At 46.6% G+C, this 19,892-nt stretch overlaps 1 protein-coding gene across 1 annotated transcript; it reads left to right on the top strand.

The window, feature by feature from the left end:
* Positions 1 to 2,245: 2,245 nt before the first annotated feature.
* Positions 2,246 to 19,887, top strand: IFNLR1 (interferon lambda receptor 1). Its single transcript, XM_088790526.1, has 7 exons — positions 2,246 to 2,383; positions 5,974 to 6,097; positions 13,454 to 13,638; positions 15,745 to 15,887; positions 17,399 to 17,558; positions 17,869 to 18,002; positions 19,138 to 19,887. Exons 1-7 carry the CDS (start codon positions 2,326 to 2,328, stop codon positions 19,885 to 19,887), a joined length of 1,554 nt encoding a protein of 517 aa, XP_088646652.1. The 5' UTR covers positions 2,246 to 2,325.
* Positions 19,888 to 19,892: the final 5 nt, after the last annotated feature.

Here is a 19,892-nt window from a genome sequence, read left to right as displayed (position 1 = left end):
ATCCAGACACAATCTCCTTCCTTGAAATTATGGGGTAGAAGGAAGGAGCAGAGGAGAACATGTATGTGGCAGATTTTGTCAAAAACAGCAGGTGCCAGATTCAGACTAACGTCACACAAGTAGAGTAGGTGGAGCAGGTGGCACATGAAGACACCTCTGTCCCCACTGCAGAACTGCTCCCAGGTCAGAGGGATTCTGGGTCTCAAAGAGCTGCAGTTGGTCGGATGAAGTTGTGATTGAGTGAAAACTTGAACTGCTCACCGCACAACAGCCAGTAAATCAAGTGACAAGGAGTTGGGGCAAGGAAAGTGACTTTATTCAGAAAGCCAACAAGCTGAGAAGATGGCGGACTAGTGACCTAAAGAACCATATTGAGAAAGTACAGAATTCAGGCTTCTTTTATATCAGGGGAACAGGGAAAATGGGAGGGGTTTGCGGTCAGGGGGTGATTGATGACTGCAGACATCTTGACAGCAGCAAGGATCCAAGGGGGGATGGTGAGACTTCTTTGCTTTTGGCCAACAAACCAGTTGCTGTGATCCAGTCATGAGGTTCCTATAAAGCTTTTGATAAACAATCATTATTTTTGTAAATACCTTTCTTATTACCTTGGGGAGGTCGCTTTGACCAGGGAGGTTGTTTCAGTAATTCCTAAGCTACAGGTTAGATCCCATCAATGATTAGCATATCCATGTGCAAGACTAAGCAAAAGTTGCTAACCGACATGTTATGGGAACTGGGTAGGTTCAAGCAAGGTGGAGTCAGAAAGACTGATTATTTTGTTCTCATACAAAGTCACAGCTTCAGAGGAGATACCAAGATACTTAAGTGTGCCTCCCACATGAAGCCCCTTGCATCTTCTTTGCCTTTTAGGCCTAACCATGGCCACTGTTAAGCCCCTGCTAAGAAGCACCAATTCAGCTGAAGGCATGATGCAAATCCTAGAACCATCCAGAAATTTCTGAATGTTTGCACCCAGGGCCAATCTCAGGGCAACTTTAGGATCCACCAAGTTCCGGGAAAATGCATCCTCTCTCCCAAGATCTGCTGGGATCCAAGCTGAGTGCCAGCATCTGCGACAGAGAATTCTCTCTGCTACTCGTCTGGTCCTAGTTCATGGGCTTGGTCACAATTGACCTGTGGTCCCCCGGCCCAACACTGAAACCAAGAGAGCGAACAAAGCTGTTACGCAGAGGCAGTGTGGCCATGGAATGAGACAGGCCTGGGACTGACTCCAGAATCCCACACCTGCACAGTCTCTCTGGGTTCTCACAATGTTTCCTCACCTGTAAAGAGGAGGCAATACCTCCTTGAAGAGTTGTGGCAGGACAGACACGAACATATTTCATAAAGGAGGGCTATGATTCATTTTAGAATGAAAGTGTTTTTTCTTGTTGGAAAAGCAATACACAAGTTATTGAAAAACTTTGAAACTAAACATGAACAGAAAGAAGAAACTTAAATATATAACAATCACTAACATTTTGTTGCATATCCTCCCAAATCTGTTCTAGACACACATTTTTTAATGGGCCCATATTTTGATAGTACTTGCTTTTCTGCTACTAAGTGAGTGTAATGTAGGCATCGCCAAGTCTCTATGCAGCATAGGCCTCGGTGACATCCTTCTTAATGACTGTACCGCATTCTGCGGTGAAGTTGGTTCCATTATTTGGAAGCGATTACTGTGCAGGTGACTGGTAACCAACCACAGGCTTTAGCCTTGGGGGAGACCAGCTTCCCCCTAACAAGCCCATTCAGCTCTGGAGACTGTCACTCCCCACGTGAAGAATGCAGAGAATTATGGGATCGACCCACTGGATACTCGGGGAAATTAAAGCAGATAATGTGTCAAAGTGTTTGACTTAGTACCTGGCACAGAGAACACGCTCAGATCCCGCCAACGGTGTCTGAGGCTCTGGTGGTGTTAAACTGGCCCCGAACTCTTCTTGGTCCCGTTAAAAGTCCCATCTTGGAATTCCTAACTGTGATTATTAATAATGAACAATTTTCCTCCCCTGCCCTCCCCATCCACGGATTCACTGATCCCCTACCCTCACCCCCCCCACCCCACCCCCCGGATTGGGTAGAACAAACGAAGTGGAGGCACTGCAGAGTTACGAGCGGGGTCAGCGCCGGGAGTCTGGTTCCCGAGTCTCCCTCTCGGCGGCGGGGCTGCCCTGGGGAAAGCCCCTTTCCGAGTCCCGGCCCACGAGGGGCGGGCCCGCGGCTCGACCTTCTATTTGCTACAGGCCGCATCACCTGCCGGTCGGTGTGCCAAGAGTCAGGACGGGGCCCCGCCGGGCATGCGCACGAAGGGCCACCATGACGGGAATCCGCTGCCGGGCCCTCCTGTTTCTGTTGCTGCTGCAGTCAGCTCCAGGTAAGGATACGGGGAGAACTGGGGGCTGCGGGGCGCCCCAGCCCGGCCGCGCCCACCCTCGGACCCAAAGCTCCGAGCAGGGAGGGGCGTAGGCCGAACCTTTGGGCAGCCACCGGAGCGCAGGGAGAATCGCCTTGCCCACCCTTCACCAAGTTTTCTTCTTCCAAAAACTGAAACCTTTGGGAATTCCCTTCCGGGAGAAAACTGATCCCGTTTTCTGATGCCAGTTCAGCTTCAGGCGAACAGGAAAAAAAGAGACAGTAGCAGTTTAAAAAGCAGCTGCATTTATTTATGAAGTGCTTTTTAAGGTCTCTTAAAATGAATACACGCCTGACCCCCACTGGTGGGGGAAGTCTGACAGCAGTGCTCTGCCCGCCCAGCAGTCCCCTCCCGTTCCTCCAGCTGGGGGCGTCTTGAGATAGGACCCACCCACCAAGTCCCAACCAATCCAGGGAGAGATGGTCTGAAATTGTCTCCAGGATATCTTTCTAGTTTTAGACTCATAATTCAAGACCTAGAAGGGCTCTTGGACGTCATCAAATAATTACAGTAAAAGCCAACTTTTATTGAGCAACTTCTTTGTGCTGGGCAGCACATTATCCTATTGAAGCTTCACAACCCAAGCATCTTATGATGTAGTTATTTTTCTCCCTTTTCCGGTGTGGAGACAGAGGCTCAGGGCAATTAAGGGAATTGTCCAAGAAGGAAGGCAGAGGCGAGACACAAAACAGAAAAGACTGAGGCTGAAGCAAGCATGCCAGCTTTGACTGTGGGGTGGGTCGCTGGCGCAGGGCTGTCCACCAACCTAGGTCATTCCAGGGATACCCCAGCCCCTGATGCCCCACTCCCCGTATGCCCCACCTGATGCCTCCCCAGCAGTGAGTGTTTTGGCAGTGAGTGTTTTGCCGCTGATGAGGGAAAGTGTTGGGAGAGGGAAGGAGGGGGTCCTCTGTCCCCGTTTCACTGTCAAACTGAATAGCTTTCCTGTCTAGACCTAGCTATACTTTCACCAAGGGGTATTTATTTATTTATTTACTATTGGGGAACAGTGTGTTTTTCCAGGGCCCATCAGCTCCAAGTCATTGTTCTTTCACTCTAGTTGTGGAGGGCGCAGCTCAGCTCCAAGTCCAGTCGCTGTTTTCAATCTTTAGTTGCAGGGCACAGCCCACCATCCTATGCAGGAATTGAACTGGCAAACTTGTTGTTGAGAGCCCACGCTCTAACGAACTGAGCCATCCGGCTGCCCCTCCGGAAACTCAGCAGCAACTCGTTGTTTTCAATCTAGTTGTGGAAGGTGCAGCTCACTGGCCCATGTGGGAATTGAACCGGCAACCCTGTTGTTAAGAGCTCATGCTCTAGCCAGCTGAGCCATCCAGCCGCCCCTCACCAAGGGATTTTTAATGTACACAACACAAAATGTGGTGTGATGATATAGGGTAAAGTACAGCCAGATCCCGGTTCAAATCCTGGCTCCCACATGAACTAGCTGTGCAGTTTCAGGCAAATTATTTACCATCTGTCTCTGAGCCTAGTGCCTCTCCATGGAAGGGAAACCACACCTAACCCATAGGATGGTTTGTCCTGATATATAAAATGCCAAGCCCGTGCCTGACACCTGTTGAAAGCTCAGTAGAAGGTAGCTACTCTAGCTGCTCTCTCCATTGTGGCCAAGCTCAGACTTTGGGTCTGTCCTGCCCCTGGTACCTTATAAGCAGCTGGCAGACAGATTTGGACCTCCTGTCAGTCCCCTACTAGAAATTCCAGAAGCTGGGAGCAGTGACAGCACCAGCATCCCTATGATCCATTTCCAACTCAAAGACACAGGATAGTAGGGAAATAGTCACCTGTATATTTGTGTGAAAAGGCCAGGGGTAGGGAGCCCAGCTGCGTGCCATCAGTAGAACTGGCCCCTCTCTCCGTAATGCCAGTCTGTAACCTGTATGGATTTCCATCACTGTACGTGTGACACTTCAGGGCACTGAATTCTCCATGGTACCATAGGCTCCGAAAGGGCAGAAATGGAGTTATATGCTTTGAAACCTCTGGCACGCAGTGGTCAGTAGATGCTCTTGACCAATAATGGTCCACAGATGTTGGAAGAACAAAGCTGAACAGGTCCCATGAGAACCTAGAGCTCAGGTTCAATGTATAGAAGCTGTGTGGTCAAGAGCTCAGACTTTGGAGTTGGCTCAGCCTAGATTTGAATGCTGATTCTACAACTTCTTAGCTGAGAGAGCCTCAGTTTCCTCATCTGTAATGTCATAATCATAATTAGTACCTACCTCCTAGGGGCATGGGGAGGAATGAAAGAAAAAATGAAGCTACTGTGCTTCGCATAGTGCCTGGCTCACAGGACACAATACACATTAGCTGCTGTCACCATCATCATCACCATCATCACCACCACCACTTCTTAGAGATGTCAGGGAGGACTCCCTGGAGGAAGTGACATTTGAATCAAGTCTTTAAAAGATCAGATGGTGAACACCAGGCAGTCAAAGACACCCGGATTCATAGACACCCAGAAGAATGCAGTGGTGTGAAAAGGGTGAGAGGGAAGATTGACAGCCTGGCAAACCTGTGGGGGAGCTGTCAGGAAGAAGTCAACCAGGTGGCCTGACCAGGCCAAGTTGGGCAGGGCCTCACTTACCTTGATAAGGAGCATGAACTTTATTCTGAGAGCAAGGGAAGGGCATGAAACTGGGAAGTTGTGTAATCAAATGAACATTTCAGAAGAACAGGGTTAGCAGTGAGAAGAAGCCAAAGAGGGGAAGTAGGGGCCAGTTAAAGGTGGTCAGGGAAAGTGTCACTGAGACAGTGACAGCTGAGCAGAGACGTGAAGGACTCAAGGGAGTGAGCCAGATGGATATCCGGGGGGAGAACTGTCTAGGCAGACGGAACAGCCCATGAAAAGGCCCAGAGGTGGAAGTATGTCGGCGTGCTTTGGTAACAGCCGAAAGGCCAGTGTGGCAGGAGAGGAGGGAGCAAAGGGGACAGTAGTGGTTCAGGGACTTTTGAGTGATTGTAAAGACTTTGGATTTTGTCTTGAGTGACATGGAAGCCATTAGAGGGTTTAAAGCACGAAAGTGACATGATCTGACTTCATTTTAACCGTTGCTGTTGTGTGGAGAATGCACTGAGGGGACAAGGTTGGAAGCAGAGACCAGTTAGGAGGCCTTCAGAATAATCCAGGTTATCACAATATTTGTTCATTCACTCAACAAATATTTATCGTGCATCTACTATGTGCCAGGGACCAAGGAGTCCATTAGATGGTTCCTGTCCTGTGGTCTACTGGAACCATCAGGTGTCAGAGTGGGCAGGGGCTTTGTCTCAAGACACAGGTGGGCCACTGAGGCCCAGGGAGGGGATGGGGCTGCAGTACAGCCAGTTGGTGGCATGGCTATCACAGGGATCCTGACACGCAGGTTCCCAGCCTCCACCATGTCCCCCATGCTTCAGCCATCCCAGATGAATCCTGGTTCCTCAAACTCAGTGAGCTTGTGACTGCCCGCGCTCTTCAGCCCCAAATGGCCCATGGCAAGAGCAGCCAGGAGTTCCAAGCTTCATGACCTCTCTGTCCCCCACAGGGAGGCCCTATCTGGCCCCTCCTCAGAATGTGACGCTACTCTCCTGGAACTTCAGCGTGTACCTGACATGGCTGCCAGGGCCTGGCCACCCCCAGAACGTGACCTATCTTGTGGCCTATCAAAGGTAGAAGGGAGCCTCCAGGCTGGTCGGTTGGGGAGGGGCTTCTCTGGGAAAGCTGCTCTTGGAGTAGGCAGCATTCGTGGTTCTCTGGGTCCCCCAAGAGACGGCATGTGGCAGGTATTTGGAGAGGGCATTTAATAAAGGTCTGGAGACGGGAATGATGTTGAATAGAGAACAGAGCACAGGTGATAGGCCTTCCAGGGGTGGGGGTAGATCTTTGAGAACAGTCAGAGCTGGGCTTGGGTGGAGCTGTGAGGGCCCAGCGATGGAATTCATGAGGACCTGGATTCAGTGTTTGGAGTTGGTCCAGCAGATAAGGGAGAGGGCAAATGGATCTTCCTGCAGAGTCTGTGTGAGGCATCATTAGATGATCACACTTTTCCCTACGGAGCCTTCATAAAGCTTTGGGGTCCTTCTCAACTTGGCAGCCCAGGCAGCCACTACGCATCCAGAAGAATCTGAAAATGGAAAGAGATTCACCATCTTTGCACATCGATGGGGATCATTTGAAGTTCTTTAGTAGGAGAGTAAGATAAAAGCAGATACTTAGAAGGATTGATCTAGAATTGGTGAGGAGGAGGAAGGGGAGGGAACTGCCACGTACTCAGGACCCACCTGGTATGCCAGGCTGAGTGCTAAGAACCTTGCAGGAATATTTCATTTCTTCCTCCCAGTATCACCAGGCAGGCACTGCATTTTTCCCATTTTAGAGGTGAGGAAACTGAGCTCAGAGAGGTGCCATGATTTGCCCGAGGAAGCTAGTGATGGAGCCAGTCTGACCCCAAAGCCTGTTCCATTGTGGTCCCTCTGCCTGTAGCATCCAGATGTTAGTGATGGGGGCCTGGCTTGAAGGAGAGACTGCAAGAGAGCTTTCTAAAGAAAAAACCGTATAGAACTGTATCAGGAAGTAGAAAACACCTAACAAATACTATACGTTTGCTGTTAAATCAGCACTGAGTTCATACATTAAACCTATTTAATTTCACACAGTCCTTTGAGGAAGGATGAAGTAACTCCACTCTACAGTTAAGGAAATTGAAGCACCAAGAGTGTATTTTGCTTAGAGTCACACAGCTGGGAATAGTGGAACTGGCATAAATTGATTAAAAAGTTGAAAGGTCATCCTTTGGGCCTTTACAATATGTTCCTTCTCTTTTACACTTTTTAAACACCTGTAAGGATTGCAAAATGGTGGTATTCTAATTGGGTTTTTTTTTTTTTTTTTTTAATTTATTAGTTGGAGTTATTTTATAAAGAGATGCTTCCTCTATGTAGTATTTGAAATTCAGAGGTACTATTCAAATAGTCAAGACAGGATACATGCTTGATTTTTTTTCCATTTATTTACCAGTTTTCATCTCCCAAAGGTGATTGATTCATTTTTTTAATTATCATTATGAACGCAAGTATTCAAATATATCTGATAGTTTCGATCCGTTGCAACTTATTCTACTCAACTAAGCTTGAGTTGTCCCATCCCTGGCCAGTGAAGGTCTCTTCAGTTTGGTTCCTGAGTCCTTTTAGCTTGACCCTAGTAGTCTTTGATATCGTATTGCTATAACATCTCTGTTATAACGAGATGTTCCAGGCTCATTTGCACAATTCCTAACCTAAAACCTGAAATCAGCCATTTTCCACTTAGTAGGAAAGAGTTTTAAAGAGCACAACCTGTGTGTTCTAGTTGTTTTGATCACTACTTAGCGATTGCTTTGAGATCTTTTCCGTGAACAGAGTGAGGGTGATCTATCTATTGATCTACCTATAGATCGATAGATATAGTTAGATATAGATAGATAGTAGATAGATAGATCTATCTATATATATTTATAAATATAAATGTAAATATATAAATGTAAATAATATAAATATAAATATATATTTCGTCTCCCATCTCAATTCCTGGCTTCTACTGAGATAGCTGATTAAATCCATAAATCACACCTAAGATCTCTTTATCAGATGATTTTCCAGCCCGACTCTTGGTATCCTCTCCAGAACATGCATTCTCATTTTTTGCAATATGCCCAGGCTGAGAACTTTCCAAATCTTCAATTTTTGCTTAACGTTCCCTTCTATTTATTGCTGTCGTCTCTAATTTTACTATAAGTGGTACAGAGAAGCCAGGTTCCATCTTTAACACTTTGCTTTGACATCTCCTCAGCTAAATACACAAGTTCATCACTTTTAACTTCTATTTTCCACAAAACACTAGAACATGATTCAGCCAAGTTCTTTGCCACTATAATGAGGATCATCTTTGTTTCAGTTTCCAAAAAGATATTCCTCCTTTCTACCTGCGATCTCCCCAGGATCCCCTTTAAGATCCACATGCCTACCGACAGTCTTGTCAAGGCAGTCTCAGATTTTTCCAACATGTACCTCAAAACTATTTCAACCTCTAGCCAATACCCAGATGCAAAACCACTTCCACATTTTAAATATTTATTTATTTATTTATTATTTTTTATTGGGGAGCAGTATGTTTTTCCAGGACCCATCAGCTCCAGGTCAAGTCGTTGTTTTCAATCTAGTTGTGTAGGGCGCAGCTCACTGGCCCATGTGGGAATCTAACCGGCACCTTGGTGTTATGAGCACTGCGCTTTAACCAACTGAGCCAACCGGCTGCCCCCACTTCCACATTTTTAGATATTTGTTACATTAGCGCCCCATTTATGGGCCCAAAATCTGAGTCCTTTTAATTTAGTTTGCTAGGGCTGCCATAATAAAATATCATAGACTGGGGGAAGCAGGGGTGGGAGGTGGCATAAACAACAGAAATTTGTTTCTCATAGTTCTGGAAGCTGGAAGTCCAAGAAGCTGTCTGTAAGTTTGCCTTCTCCTGCGGTGTCTCTCCTTAGCTTGCAGATGGCCACCTTCTCTCTGTGTCCTCACATGGCCTTTTCTCTATGTGCGAGCATCCCTGATGTCCCTTCCCCTTCTTATAAGGATACTAGTCTTATCGGTTTAGGGCCCAACGTTATGGCCAAATTCAATCTTAATTACCTCTTTCAAGGCCCTATCTCCAAATACAGATGTCCCCTCTTATTCATGGGTTTACTTTCTGCTGTTTCAGTTACTTGAGGTCAACCATGGTCCGAAAATATTACATGGAAAATTCCAGAAATAAATAATTCATAAGTTTTCGATTGCACACCATTCTGAGTAGCGTGATGAAATCTTGAACAGGGTCCCGCTGCATTCCACCCGGGACGTGAATCATCCTTGGTCTAGCATATCCATGTTGTATATGCTACCTGCCTATTAATCACTTAGTAGCTGCCATGTTTATCAGATTGATTATCAGAGAGAGACGACATTCATATAATTTTTTTTACAGTATATTGTTATAATTGTTCTACGTTATTATTAGTTATTGTTACTCTCTTCCTGTGTCTAATTTATAAATTAAACTTTATCACAGGTATGTATATATGTATAGGAAAAAGCATAGTAGGTATGTAGGTGTTCGTACTATCCACAATTTCAGGCATCCACTGGGGTCTTGTAACAAATCCCCTTAGATAAGAGGGACTGCCATGTAGTCACATGGGGGTGTTAGGGCTTTAACATACAAATTTGGGGAACACAATTTAGTCCATAATACCTGATAACTGGATTTTATCAAATTTAAAACTTTCGCTCTTAAAAAAAAAGAAAAGCCTGAAGAAAATGAAAAAGCCAGCAACTGAGAAAAATATTCACAATATATACACTGACAAAGGACTTGTATCCAAAATAGATAAAGAACTCCTACAGCTCAATAAGAAAAAGACAAATCACCCAAAAATATTTGAATAGCCACTTCACTAAAGAAGACATACGAATGGCCAATAAGCACATAAAAAGATGTTTAGCACCATTAGTCATTAGGGAAATGTAAATTAAAGCTACAATGAGGTACTGCTACATACACACTACAATGGTTAAATTAAAAGACGGACAATACTAAGTGCTGACAAGAGTAACTAGAACTCTCATACATTGTTGGTGGGAATGTACAATGGTCCAGTCACTTTGGAAAACAGCTTGACCGTTTCTTGTAGTTACACATTCAATTTACCAAATCTCCCAGATTCTACTCCTAGCTCTTTATCCAAGAGAAATGAAAACATATCCAAACAAAGACTTACACATGAATGTTTATAGCAGCTTAGTTCATAATCCTGTTATGGACTGAATTGTGTCCCCCACTCCAAATATATTGATAGGTTGAAGCCCTAACCACACACCCCCTACCATGTGACTTTATTTGGAATTAGGGCCTATAAAAAGGTAATTGAGATTAAATGAGGTCGTAAGGCTGGGGCCCTGATCCAATACTGGGACCAGTGTCTCCATAAGAAGAGGAAGGGACACCAGGGATTCTCACATACAGCGAAAAGCCCATGTGAGGACTCAGAGAGAAATACGGTGGCCATTTGTAAACCAAGGAGAGAGGCCTCAGGAGAAAGCAAACTTGCAGACACCTTGATCTTGGATTTCCAGCTTCCAGAACTGTGAGAAATAAATTACTGTTGTTTAGGCCACCTAGTCTGGTATTTTTATCACTGCAGCCCTAGCGGACCAATTAATTCATCAAGTTTTGTTTCTTCAGGGGTGAAGGCTTTTGGTGTCCTAAGAAATAGTTGCCTGACGCACGGTCATGAATATACTCTTCTATTCCTTCTAGACGTTTTATAATTTTCACATTTACATTTCTGTTCTTTTTGATTTTTAAAACTTTCTTTCTTCCCACTTTCTATTTCTTTTAAGGCATTATCTGTTATATTAATTGGCTCTTGTATTCTAGTCTTCATTTCTGAAATGAGTTTGTTTGTTTTATCTGATTCTTTCCTGTGTTCTCTTACCTCCTTTTTGACCTCCATTAATTCTTCTGTCTTACGTTGTTCTTTCATGTGTTGTATCATTTTTTAATGTCTTTTAGAACATTTTGAAGGAGTCGGTTACAGTTTTGATCTGTTTATGTATGTTTTTTTGCATGTGTTTTCTGACTTCTTCAGTTGATTGCTTATTAACTTACTAATTTCTATCCTTTCTTATTTTCTGCAGTAAGTATTCAAAGCTATACGTTATCCTCTAAGTATTATTTGGCTGTATCTCTAAATTTTTATTTATATTACTTTTGTAATCATTTAGTTTTAGATATTTACTAATTTCCATTGTAATTCTTTCTTTGATCCATGAGTTATTTTAAAACATTTAAAAATGTTCAACTTTTCTTTAGTGTTCTTTCTGTTAGTTATTTTTAACTGGATTATTTGCCATCAGAGGAAACAGTTTATGAGATACCTATTTGTTGCGACCTGCACAACACAAGCCGTGGGAAGGTGAGGGAGGCGGCGAGGGTTAACTATCTCAAATATAGTTAAATCACAGAGGACCAAGGGACTGGCAGCCTCAAGGGACTGGAGCCCTGAATCGGGTCGTCGTGGGTTTTTATTGATTTCTTGCAATAAGCATCACATGATTAGAGGCAGGGTCTGCGAAATTCTCACACCACACCATAAAAATTCTTCCAATTCCCAGATATCTGTCCCAAAGCAACCGATGCTCATTGTCCCCAGGCGACTAAGGTGGGTGTGTACAACCCCCTGGGGGAGCAAGTCTCACAAGGTAAAACCATCCCATGAGCTAAGCAGGAAGAGCGATATCTTATCACTCTAAGAAGTCCTTTGCACAGCAGGGTGCAGGACAACAACTGGGGCATGCATCAGCAGCTTCCCATAATGGTGAGGAGGAGGGGTATGGCTACCTCCTGACTTTTATTGTGTTAACTCATGGGGGTCCCAACGGGGTCCCGTCTGGCTTAAGTCGTTCCTCCCATGAGGAAACTTACTCATCTTTGACTGCAGACCTTGCTTACAGGGACCAAATAGGGAGACTTAGGATAAATGAACTCAACCCCAAAGAGGGACAGTCCCGCAGAGTCTTCTTTCCCTAAGGAAAGATTGGAGGGGACAAACGGCTAGGCTGCTGTGTGACCACACCTATTCTTTGAAATTTCTTGCAAGTTGCTTTAGTTTTGTTAATATATGTTAATATTTTTAATATGCTATTAATGTTCACAGGTGGCTTAACAGTTCAGTTTGTTTTGTATATGTTCATTAGACCAACTTTGATAATTATGTTCATTTTTTAACGAATTTACTGATTATTTTTCTTTGTTAAATTGTCAATTACTGAGTGAGTTGTGTTAAAATGTTCTCATTGTAATTGTGGGTTTCCTGTTTCTTCCTATAGTTTGTCTATTTTTGCTCTAAAATATATCCTGAATTCATCCCCTTCTCTCCAAGGCCAGCACCATTCTCTCTTCAATCACTGCTGCAGACTCCTAGCTGGTTGGTCTGTGATTTTTCAAAATGTTCAAACACATAAATTAGGTCACTGCCCCTATTCAGAACCTTCCACTGGCTTCCTATCACACTTGGAATAAGATCCCAACTCCTTACCCAGACCGTGAGGCCTCACCTGTTCTGCCTATCCCTCTCCCCGCCCCCATCTCCAGTTTGTCCACACCTCTCCCTCTCTTGTCCACTGGGCGTTGGCCACACTGGCCTCCTGGCTTCTGTCTGGACAGGTCAAGCTCCTTCCCATCACAGGGTATTTCCTTTGCTGTTCCTTCCCCCAAGCCTTCATCTAGCTCCCTTCTCAGCATTGCGGCCTCAGCTTCAATACCATCTTCCCAGCCTTCCCTCCGCTGCCTTTGGAAAGCAGTCACTCCCACCTTACCCTCTTATCACTGCACTTACCAGCTCCTGGGTTTATCTTGTTGATGTCATGATTGTCTCTCATCCCCTCCCACCAGAGTATAAGTTCCCAAGGACCTCGTCTGTCATGCGTGGCTGATTCCCCAAGAACAATGCCCAGAGCTCAGGTCTCTTCTGTGGACCTCAGTGTTCTCAGCAGGTTGGAGTCACGGACCTGCGTGTGCCCCTCTGACATCTACACAGCATAGTATGGTGCCTGGCAACAGCAGGTGGTCCGTAACTGCCTGAAACATGCGGAAAATGCTTACTAGTACTGGCAATAGCAGCCATCACAATGGCCCTGTGAGGGAGGCATGACAAGATGAGGAAACTGAGGCTCAGAGCAGTGACGTGCATAGGGTCCCAGAGCTAGTGAGGGGCAGAGCCAGGATTCCCACCCACGTCTATCTCTCTAGAACCTGAGCTCCTAGCTGGACTGTTCTCATTATGTCTCAGCCAAAGGCTGGCTGCTTGGACAGATGAAGGACAGATGGGTGGATGGACAGATAGATGGGTCAGGCAAAATGGAAGGATGAGTGATCAAGTGTTCTCTAACTTTCTTTGCCCCAAGAGGCTGAGTCCATGGCCCAAGCTCTCCTATCTCTTCCCTCAGCTTTGCAAACCCCAAGCGGTGGCGAAAAGTGGAAAAGTGTGCAGGAACCAAAGAACTGGCATGTTCTCTGATGTGCCTGAAGAAACAGGATCTGTACAACAAGTTCAAGGGACGTGTGCGGGCCGTTTCTCCCAGCGCCAGGTCGCCCTGGGTAGAGTCCAAGTACCTGGAGTACCTTTTTGAAGGTAGGTCTAAGGGGAAGGGACTGAGTGGGAGGCTCCAAGAACTTGGCTCAGTGGCACTGCTGTCCTAGCCATCTGTCTCCCCTTTCCCTAAAGCAGAGGACAGTTCTGTGGGGCCCATGTCCAAGCAGTGTGACTTCAAGACAGGGGGTTAGTTATAGGAGTGCCGCCAGCAATTCAGCTTGTACCTCCTACTATGAAGTTCATTGTCTTCTGTCAAGCATGACCGTGGTCATGGACTACACAAGGCACTTTTGGCACTTAATTTTTTTTTTTTTTATGCTCAACCTCTCTCTGTGAAAAACAGCCTTTTTAAATTCTGGTTGTAAAAGTAATTTCTGAACACTGTAGAAATTTGGGGCAGGGAGAGGATAAAAATAGAGAGGAAAACATTTCCCATATTTACTGCATTCAGAAATCACCAGTGATAATATTGAGTGAGAAGAGTCCATTTTTTTCCCCCAAAATATTTTATTTCTAATCCTTGCAATAAAACGGTAAGGTTCATTTTCATCAACGTATTTTTACAAAATAAATAAAGCAAAACTCACAGAAGTTAAGTAATGTGCTAGGATATACAGCAAGGAAGTGGTGGAGATGGGATGGGAATCTGGATCTTTCTGATCTTTGACCAGATCAGGAGTGAGGTGGGGTGGTAAGGAGAGGATAAACGCTCAGACCATAGCCTCGTGGAGCTGAGATCTGTACCTTGTTGCCCAGGCTTCTCACAATACTTGGGGGCAAAATAGGGCTTGAAGGGAGGGGAGGAAAGGATTGAATGAAGAACGGCAGGAAAGGATGGCAGAGAAGGAGGAAGAGATGACTTGAATGGGAGGAAGCTGTGTGGATGGACGGATAAAAGGAGGAAAAGAATGGACAGGTAAGAAGAAAGGAAGCATGGGGAGGATGGCGGAGGACATGCTGGATGAGTGGGAAGGAAGGAGGCTGGATGGAAGGACAAATGCTTGCTGTGAAGGGAGTACACATGCGGGAAATGCTCCCTGTGGCCCCAAGTCTGGATGGAGAGCGGTAGGGTAGGAAGGAAAGGTAGATGATCAGTGGGTAAAGAGCATAGAAGCAACGCTGGCTTTCTGGGAAGGGCTGGAGGGAAGAGAGGGCACAGGAAGAATGAACAAACAAACGAAGGAAGGAAAAACAAGAAGGAATGATATATGGAAAGAAAAGTAGAATGGGTAGATGGTAAGGATGGATGAATAGAAAGTCGGCTGATTGGCTGGAATGAAAAGATAGGAAAGGGAGAAATGTTAGCTGGAAAGGAAGGATGGACGGCGGGGAGAAAGGCTATCTGGCTGGAAGAATGATAGATGAACCACTGCAATGGCCGGAACAAGAGATTAGGATAGAGGGAAAGATGCAGAGAGGAGGTTACTTTTCTTTTTAATTAATTTTCTCTGCCTCCTCTTTCCTGAAGCTCTCCTGATTCTCCTATAGCACATCCCGAGCCTGAATGATGCTTCCTGCCTTTTTCTGCCCTCCACTGTAGCCCTGGTCACTTTCTCGCTTGAGTTTTGGTAGTTTGCATATTTCATTTCTCCCTAATTTCTTTCAGCTCCTAGCGGTCAGAGTCCAGGGAGGCCTTATCTCCCCATTCCCTCAGCTCCCTGCCCAAGGCTTAATACATAGTCAATGTCCCCTGGACTCTGATCTACAGAACCGTAAAATAATAAATTTGTATTGTTTTAAGTTACTAAGTTTGTGGTAATGTGTCACAGCATCCATAAGAAACTAACACACACGGGCAGGATTCTGGCAGACCAGTGATATGTGAAGGGCACCCAGGTGGAAGGGACAACATGAGTAAAGGCAGGTTAACTGTGAGCTTGGCCTGGTCATTGCACCTCTCAGCCTCAGTTTGCCCATCTTTAAAATGGGAGTAGTGATATCCCCTCCCGGGGTCATTGCAGGGCTTAAGTAAAATGGCTGGGAAGCTCCTGATGCACAGTAGATGTTTGACAAACACTAGTGCCACTTTCCCCTTTCCTGGAGAGCTCTCTGAGCTGTGTGAGGAGCAGGCCAGCCCGGATGCAGGGGGATGAACTCACTGTGGCCCCCAGAGGGTACTGACAGGTCCTGTTCTGTTTCTGCCAGTGGAGCCAGCCCCTCCCGTACTGGTCGTCACTTGGACAGAGGAGATCCTGCACATCAATGCCACGTACCAGTTGCCCCCCTGCTTGCCCCCACTGGAACTGAAGTATGAGCTGGATTTCTGGAAGGAGGGGACCAGGAACAAGGTGAGAAGCCTCTTTCCTGCCCCGCCCCCACTACCCCACCGAAGCCCAGTGCTCCTGCATATACCTCCTCCAGGAAGCCTTCCCCATACATACCCCTGATTCTGCACAGGACAGCTAGCCTGTGGCCTACCCCTACCATTCTCCACATAAGAGGCGAAGTACAGGGCATCCTACCTCTGTCCATTACAAGTGGTAGCCACATAGCAGTTTTCTTCCTAATATTCTTTAAAATTGTGAAACCTGTTTGTTTTGAGGTGTTTTTTTTTTACAATAAAATCTGATTGAGGTATGATGGGCTATGGGAGGCCTGCTTGCCAAGCCTCTGGATTCATTGCAGAAAAATCAGAAAATATAGATAAGCTCTAAGAGGAAAACCAAAAGGACCAGAGGTGACCACAAATAATTCTCTGATGTCTACCCAGTTTCAGCCTTGTTTTCTGTGGGTGCACGTGTGTAAGTCTGTAAGTATTTGTTTATGGTAGGGTGAGCAAACTTTTTCTGTAAAGGGCCAAATTGTAAATATTTGTGGCATTGCAGACCAGATGGTCTGTCACAGCTACTCAACTCTACATCTGTAACACAAAAGGAGCCATAGATATATGTAAATGAACAGGCATATCTGTCTTCTAGTAAAACTGTTTACAAAAAAAAAAAAAAGTGGCAGGTAGATTTGCCCACGGGCTGTCAGGCTGTTGTTGACTGACGCCTAGCCTTATTCATTCTTTCACTGAACCAACATTCACACTCCTGACCCCTGTGTCCTCTGGGTCCTACTGTGTCCTCTGGGTCCTACAATGTACGTCTTCGTCCAATAAGGCCCATGCCTTCAAGAACCTTATAAATATTCTAGACTAGCAGTATCCAGTAGAAATATAGTCACGTAATTTTAAATGTTCCTCCTTAAATTAAGTTAAAAAAAGATGAATTTAATTTTTGAAATGTACTATATTTCACACAATAGAATGTTATCATTTCAACAGGTGATTAATAGAAAAATGATTGCGACAGTGTACATTCTTTTTCATGTAGTCTTTGAAAGCCGGTGTGTATTTTATGTTTAGAACCCATCTCAGTGTGGACCAGCCATACTTCAAGTGCTCAGTAGCCACATGTGGCCAGTGGCTACTATATCGGACAGGCAGCTCTAGAATTTTCTGTGTCTGTAATGGCTGAATGATGCCTCCCCCCAAAAAATAAGTTGGGAGGCCCTTAAGGTAGAAAGCTTGAGGAATATGCCCCTCAAAGTAAGGACCAGCAGGCCTTATATGGGGGTGGGGATGGAGTGACCCTGAGTAACAGGGCTGCTTTTGAACCCAGATCATCTCTACCTCGAGACTTAGCAGAAAAGAAACCAGATACTGTTGGGAAGTGCTCCCCTAACGCTTGAACTTTGCAGGAGAAGACACTGCAGGATTACAGGAAGGATCCTGCCTGCCATCCCCACCCTGTGCTGGGGGTACGGAGCAGTCCCCACAGCAGGTCTGTTCACCTCTGCTTCTCTCTCCATACAGACCCGATTTCCAGTCACTCCCCATGGCCAGCCAGTCCAGATCTTCCTCCAGCCAGCCACCAGTGGACAGCACTGCCTCAGTGCCAGAACCATCTACACCTTCAGTGACACTAAGTACAGCGAGTTCTCCAAGCCCACCTGCTTCTCTCTGGAGGCCTCAAGTGGGTACAAAGTGGTACAGAAGTGGGGACTTTTTCCCTGAGCCTCAGGAGCTTCATAATATGGTGGTTAAGAGCATGAGTCTAGAGACAGACTCACCTCGACTAAAATCCCGGCTCTGCCACACTCACTATGTGTCTTTGGACAGCTTACGTCACCTCTCTGAATCTTGGTTTCCACAATCTGTAGCTTGGGTTTATTCACATAAGGATGAAATAGGATGATATATGTGAAGCCCTCAGCATGTATGCAACTGATAGATGGGAGCCATTGTTGTTGTTTATGTCATTGTTATTATTTTTCCTTCCTTAGGAGTTAACTGGGCGTTCCTGGCACTGCTATCACTTCTGCTGCCACTGCTGTTGGTTATTGCTACAAGCCGTGTAATCTGGAAGAGCGTCACAGAGAACCCCTGGTTTCAGCAGGCAAAGATGCCGCGGGCCCTGGTATGGCAAATCCGGGGATGTGCGTCAGAGCAGGGGGTTGTTGAAGAAGAAGGAAGTGGGGCCAGACTTAGAGGTAGTTCAGGTAGAATATCAAGATGGCCCAGACTACAAAACATCCATCTTTGTGTCTAAATTTCCACTATTAGTAATTCATTCCTTTGGCACCAAATCCAAATAATAAATATACCTGGAAGGGAGAAGTGCCTTAAGTCCATTTTAGTTAAATAACTTCATCTCTGCTAAGAATTTGTCAGGTGCTGAGAGCAAAAGCCCCAGCCTTGGGACTCAGGAGAGATGGCTGGAAGGGGACGGGGTAAGATGGGGCCAAAAGAGGAAGTCTTAGAAGGGTCCCAACACTTAGTTCACAATCTAACCCAGGGTGAGTCTTGCCCAGGGTGACCCTGGAATTTCCTCACTTGTCTGCTGGGGGCCAGCTGGGGCAGGGGAAGCCTGGGGAGGTCAAGTGGGTCAGACTTGTTCAGATGAGGGCCTCGGAGGGAAGCTGGGCCATAGGTGAGGTGAGGTTGGCATTTGGGCTGGGTAGGGGCTTTGAGGATGGATTCTGAGTGTCCCTGCCACATGGGAGGGAGTGTTTTCAAAGCTCTAGGACCTGCAGGGAAATCCCACTAACTGAGTGACAACCTCTGTATTAGGCACATATGCACCCCACCCCACCCCTCCACCTTCCTATTTACGTGGAAAGTCGCCAGCTCTACTTCCAGCAGCTGGCACCTGCATCTTGGGGACCATCTCTGGCCTCTGGTGTCCACCACTCTGCCCGTGCATGTGGCCGGCTGCGAGTGTCAGGGAAGCAGCAGCACCACCACCCCTTCCACCCCTCACCTGGTGATGCTCTGAGGTGCGGGTGCCGCACTGGCTCCCTGAGTCCCCAGCAGGGTTAAGCTCCAGCTGCCTTAGGGGTAACTTGCCTGATAACAGCCATCCTAGTGGCTGCTCCCCCAGCCTGTCTAATTTGCCCACTTCCTTGCTGGTGTTTCCTGGGATCACTTCCCAATGAGACTGCTTACATCTGCATCCTTGTCTCGGGGTCTGTGTCCAGGGGAAACCCACATTAGAACAGCCGTGCTTCAGGAAAGCTTAAACGTTCTGTTTTTCCCTCCCCTCCCCAAATCAGGACTTTTCTGCACACAGACACCACGTCGCAACCATTGAGCCCAGTGGCCCAGAGTCCCTGGATGACTTGGCGCTCTGTCCTCAAAAGGAAGTGACCAGAAGGGTCAGGCTGACCCCAAGAGTCAGGGCCCCTGCCAGCATCCCGGCAGAATCAGAGGACAGTGCGGAGGAGGATGACGAGGACACAGACGACAGCGTCAGCCTCCAGCCCTACATTGAAGCCCCGCGTTTCCTGGTGCAGGAGCACCAGCCCCCGAGGCACTCTGAAGCAGGCGACCAGGTCAAAGTCTCCCCTGCCCGGGACTCTTCAGACGGAAGCTGGGCCAGCACTGTGAACTCCTCCCCCTGGGACGAGGCTGGGTCCTCTGGCTATTTGGCCAAGAAGGGACCCGGTCAAAGGCTGAGTGGAGATGGGTGTGAGGAGCCACTCCTAGTCCCCGAATTCTCCAAGGACTCGAGTTCCCTGGAGGAGCCCCCGAAAGACGACCTCTCTTCCTGGGCCACTTGGGGCTCCTCATCACCAAGGTTGAATCTGGCCCCCAGGGAGCCCCTAGTTTCTCTTCAGACACTGACCTTCTGCAGGGACAGCAGCCCTGGGGAGGGAGAGGAAGAAGAGGAGGAGGAGAAGGAGGAAGAAGAGGGTGAGAGGGACTCAGAAATTGAGGACAGTGGTACCAGCATCTGGGGGGCTGACAGCCTCCAGAGGACTGAGGCCAGAGGTAGGACACTGGGGCATTATATGGCCAGGTGAGCTGT

This window comes from Rhinolophus sinicus, chromosome 14 (assembly GCF_057876585.1).
Source record: "Rhinolophus sinicus isolate RSI-liver-muscle chromosome 14, RSI-T2T, whole genome shotgun sequence".
In the NCBI taxonomy this organism is placed as follows: domain Eukaryota; kingdom Metazoa; phylum Chordata; class Mammalia; order Chiroptera; family Rhinolophidae; genus Rhinolophus; species Rhinolophus sinicus.
The sequence above is the reverse complement of the archived record's forward strand: the minus strand, read 5'-3'. Positions and strand labels throughout refer to the sequence as shown.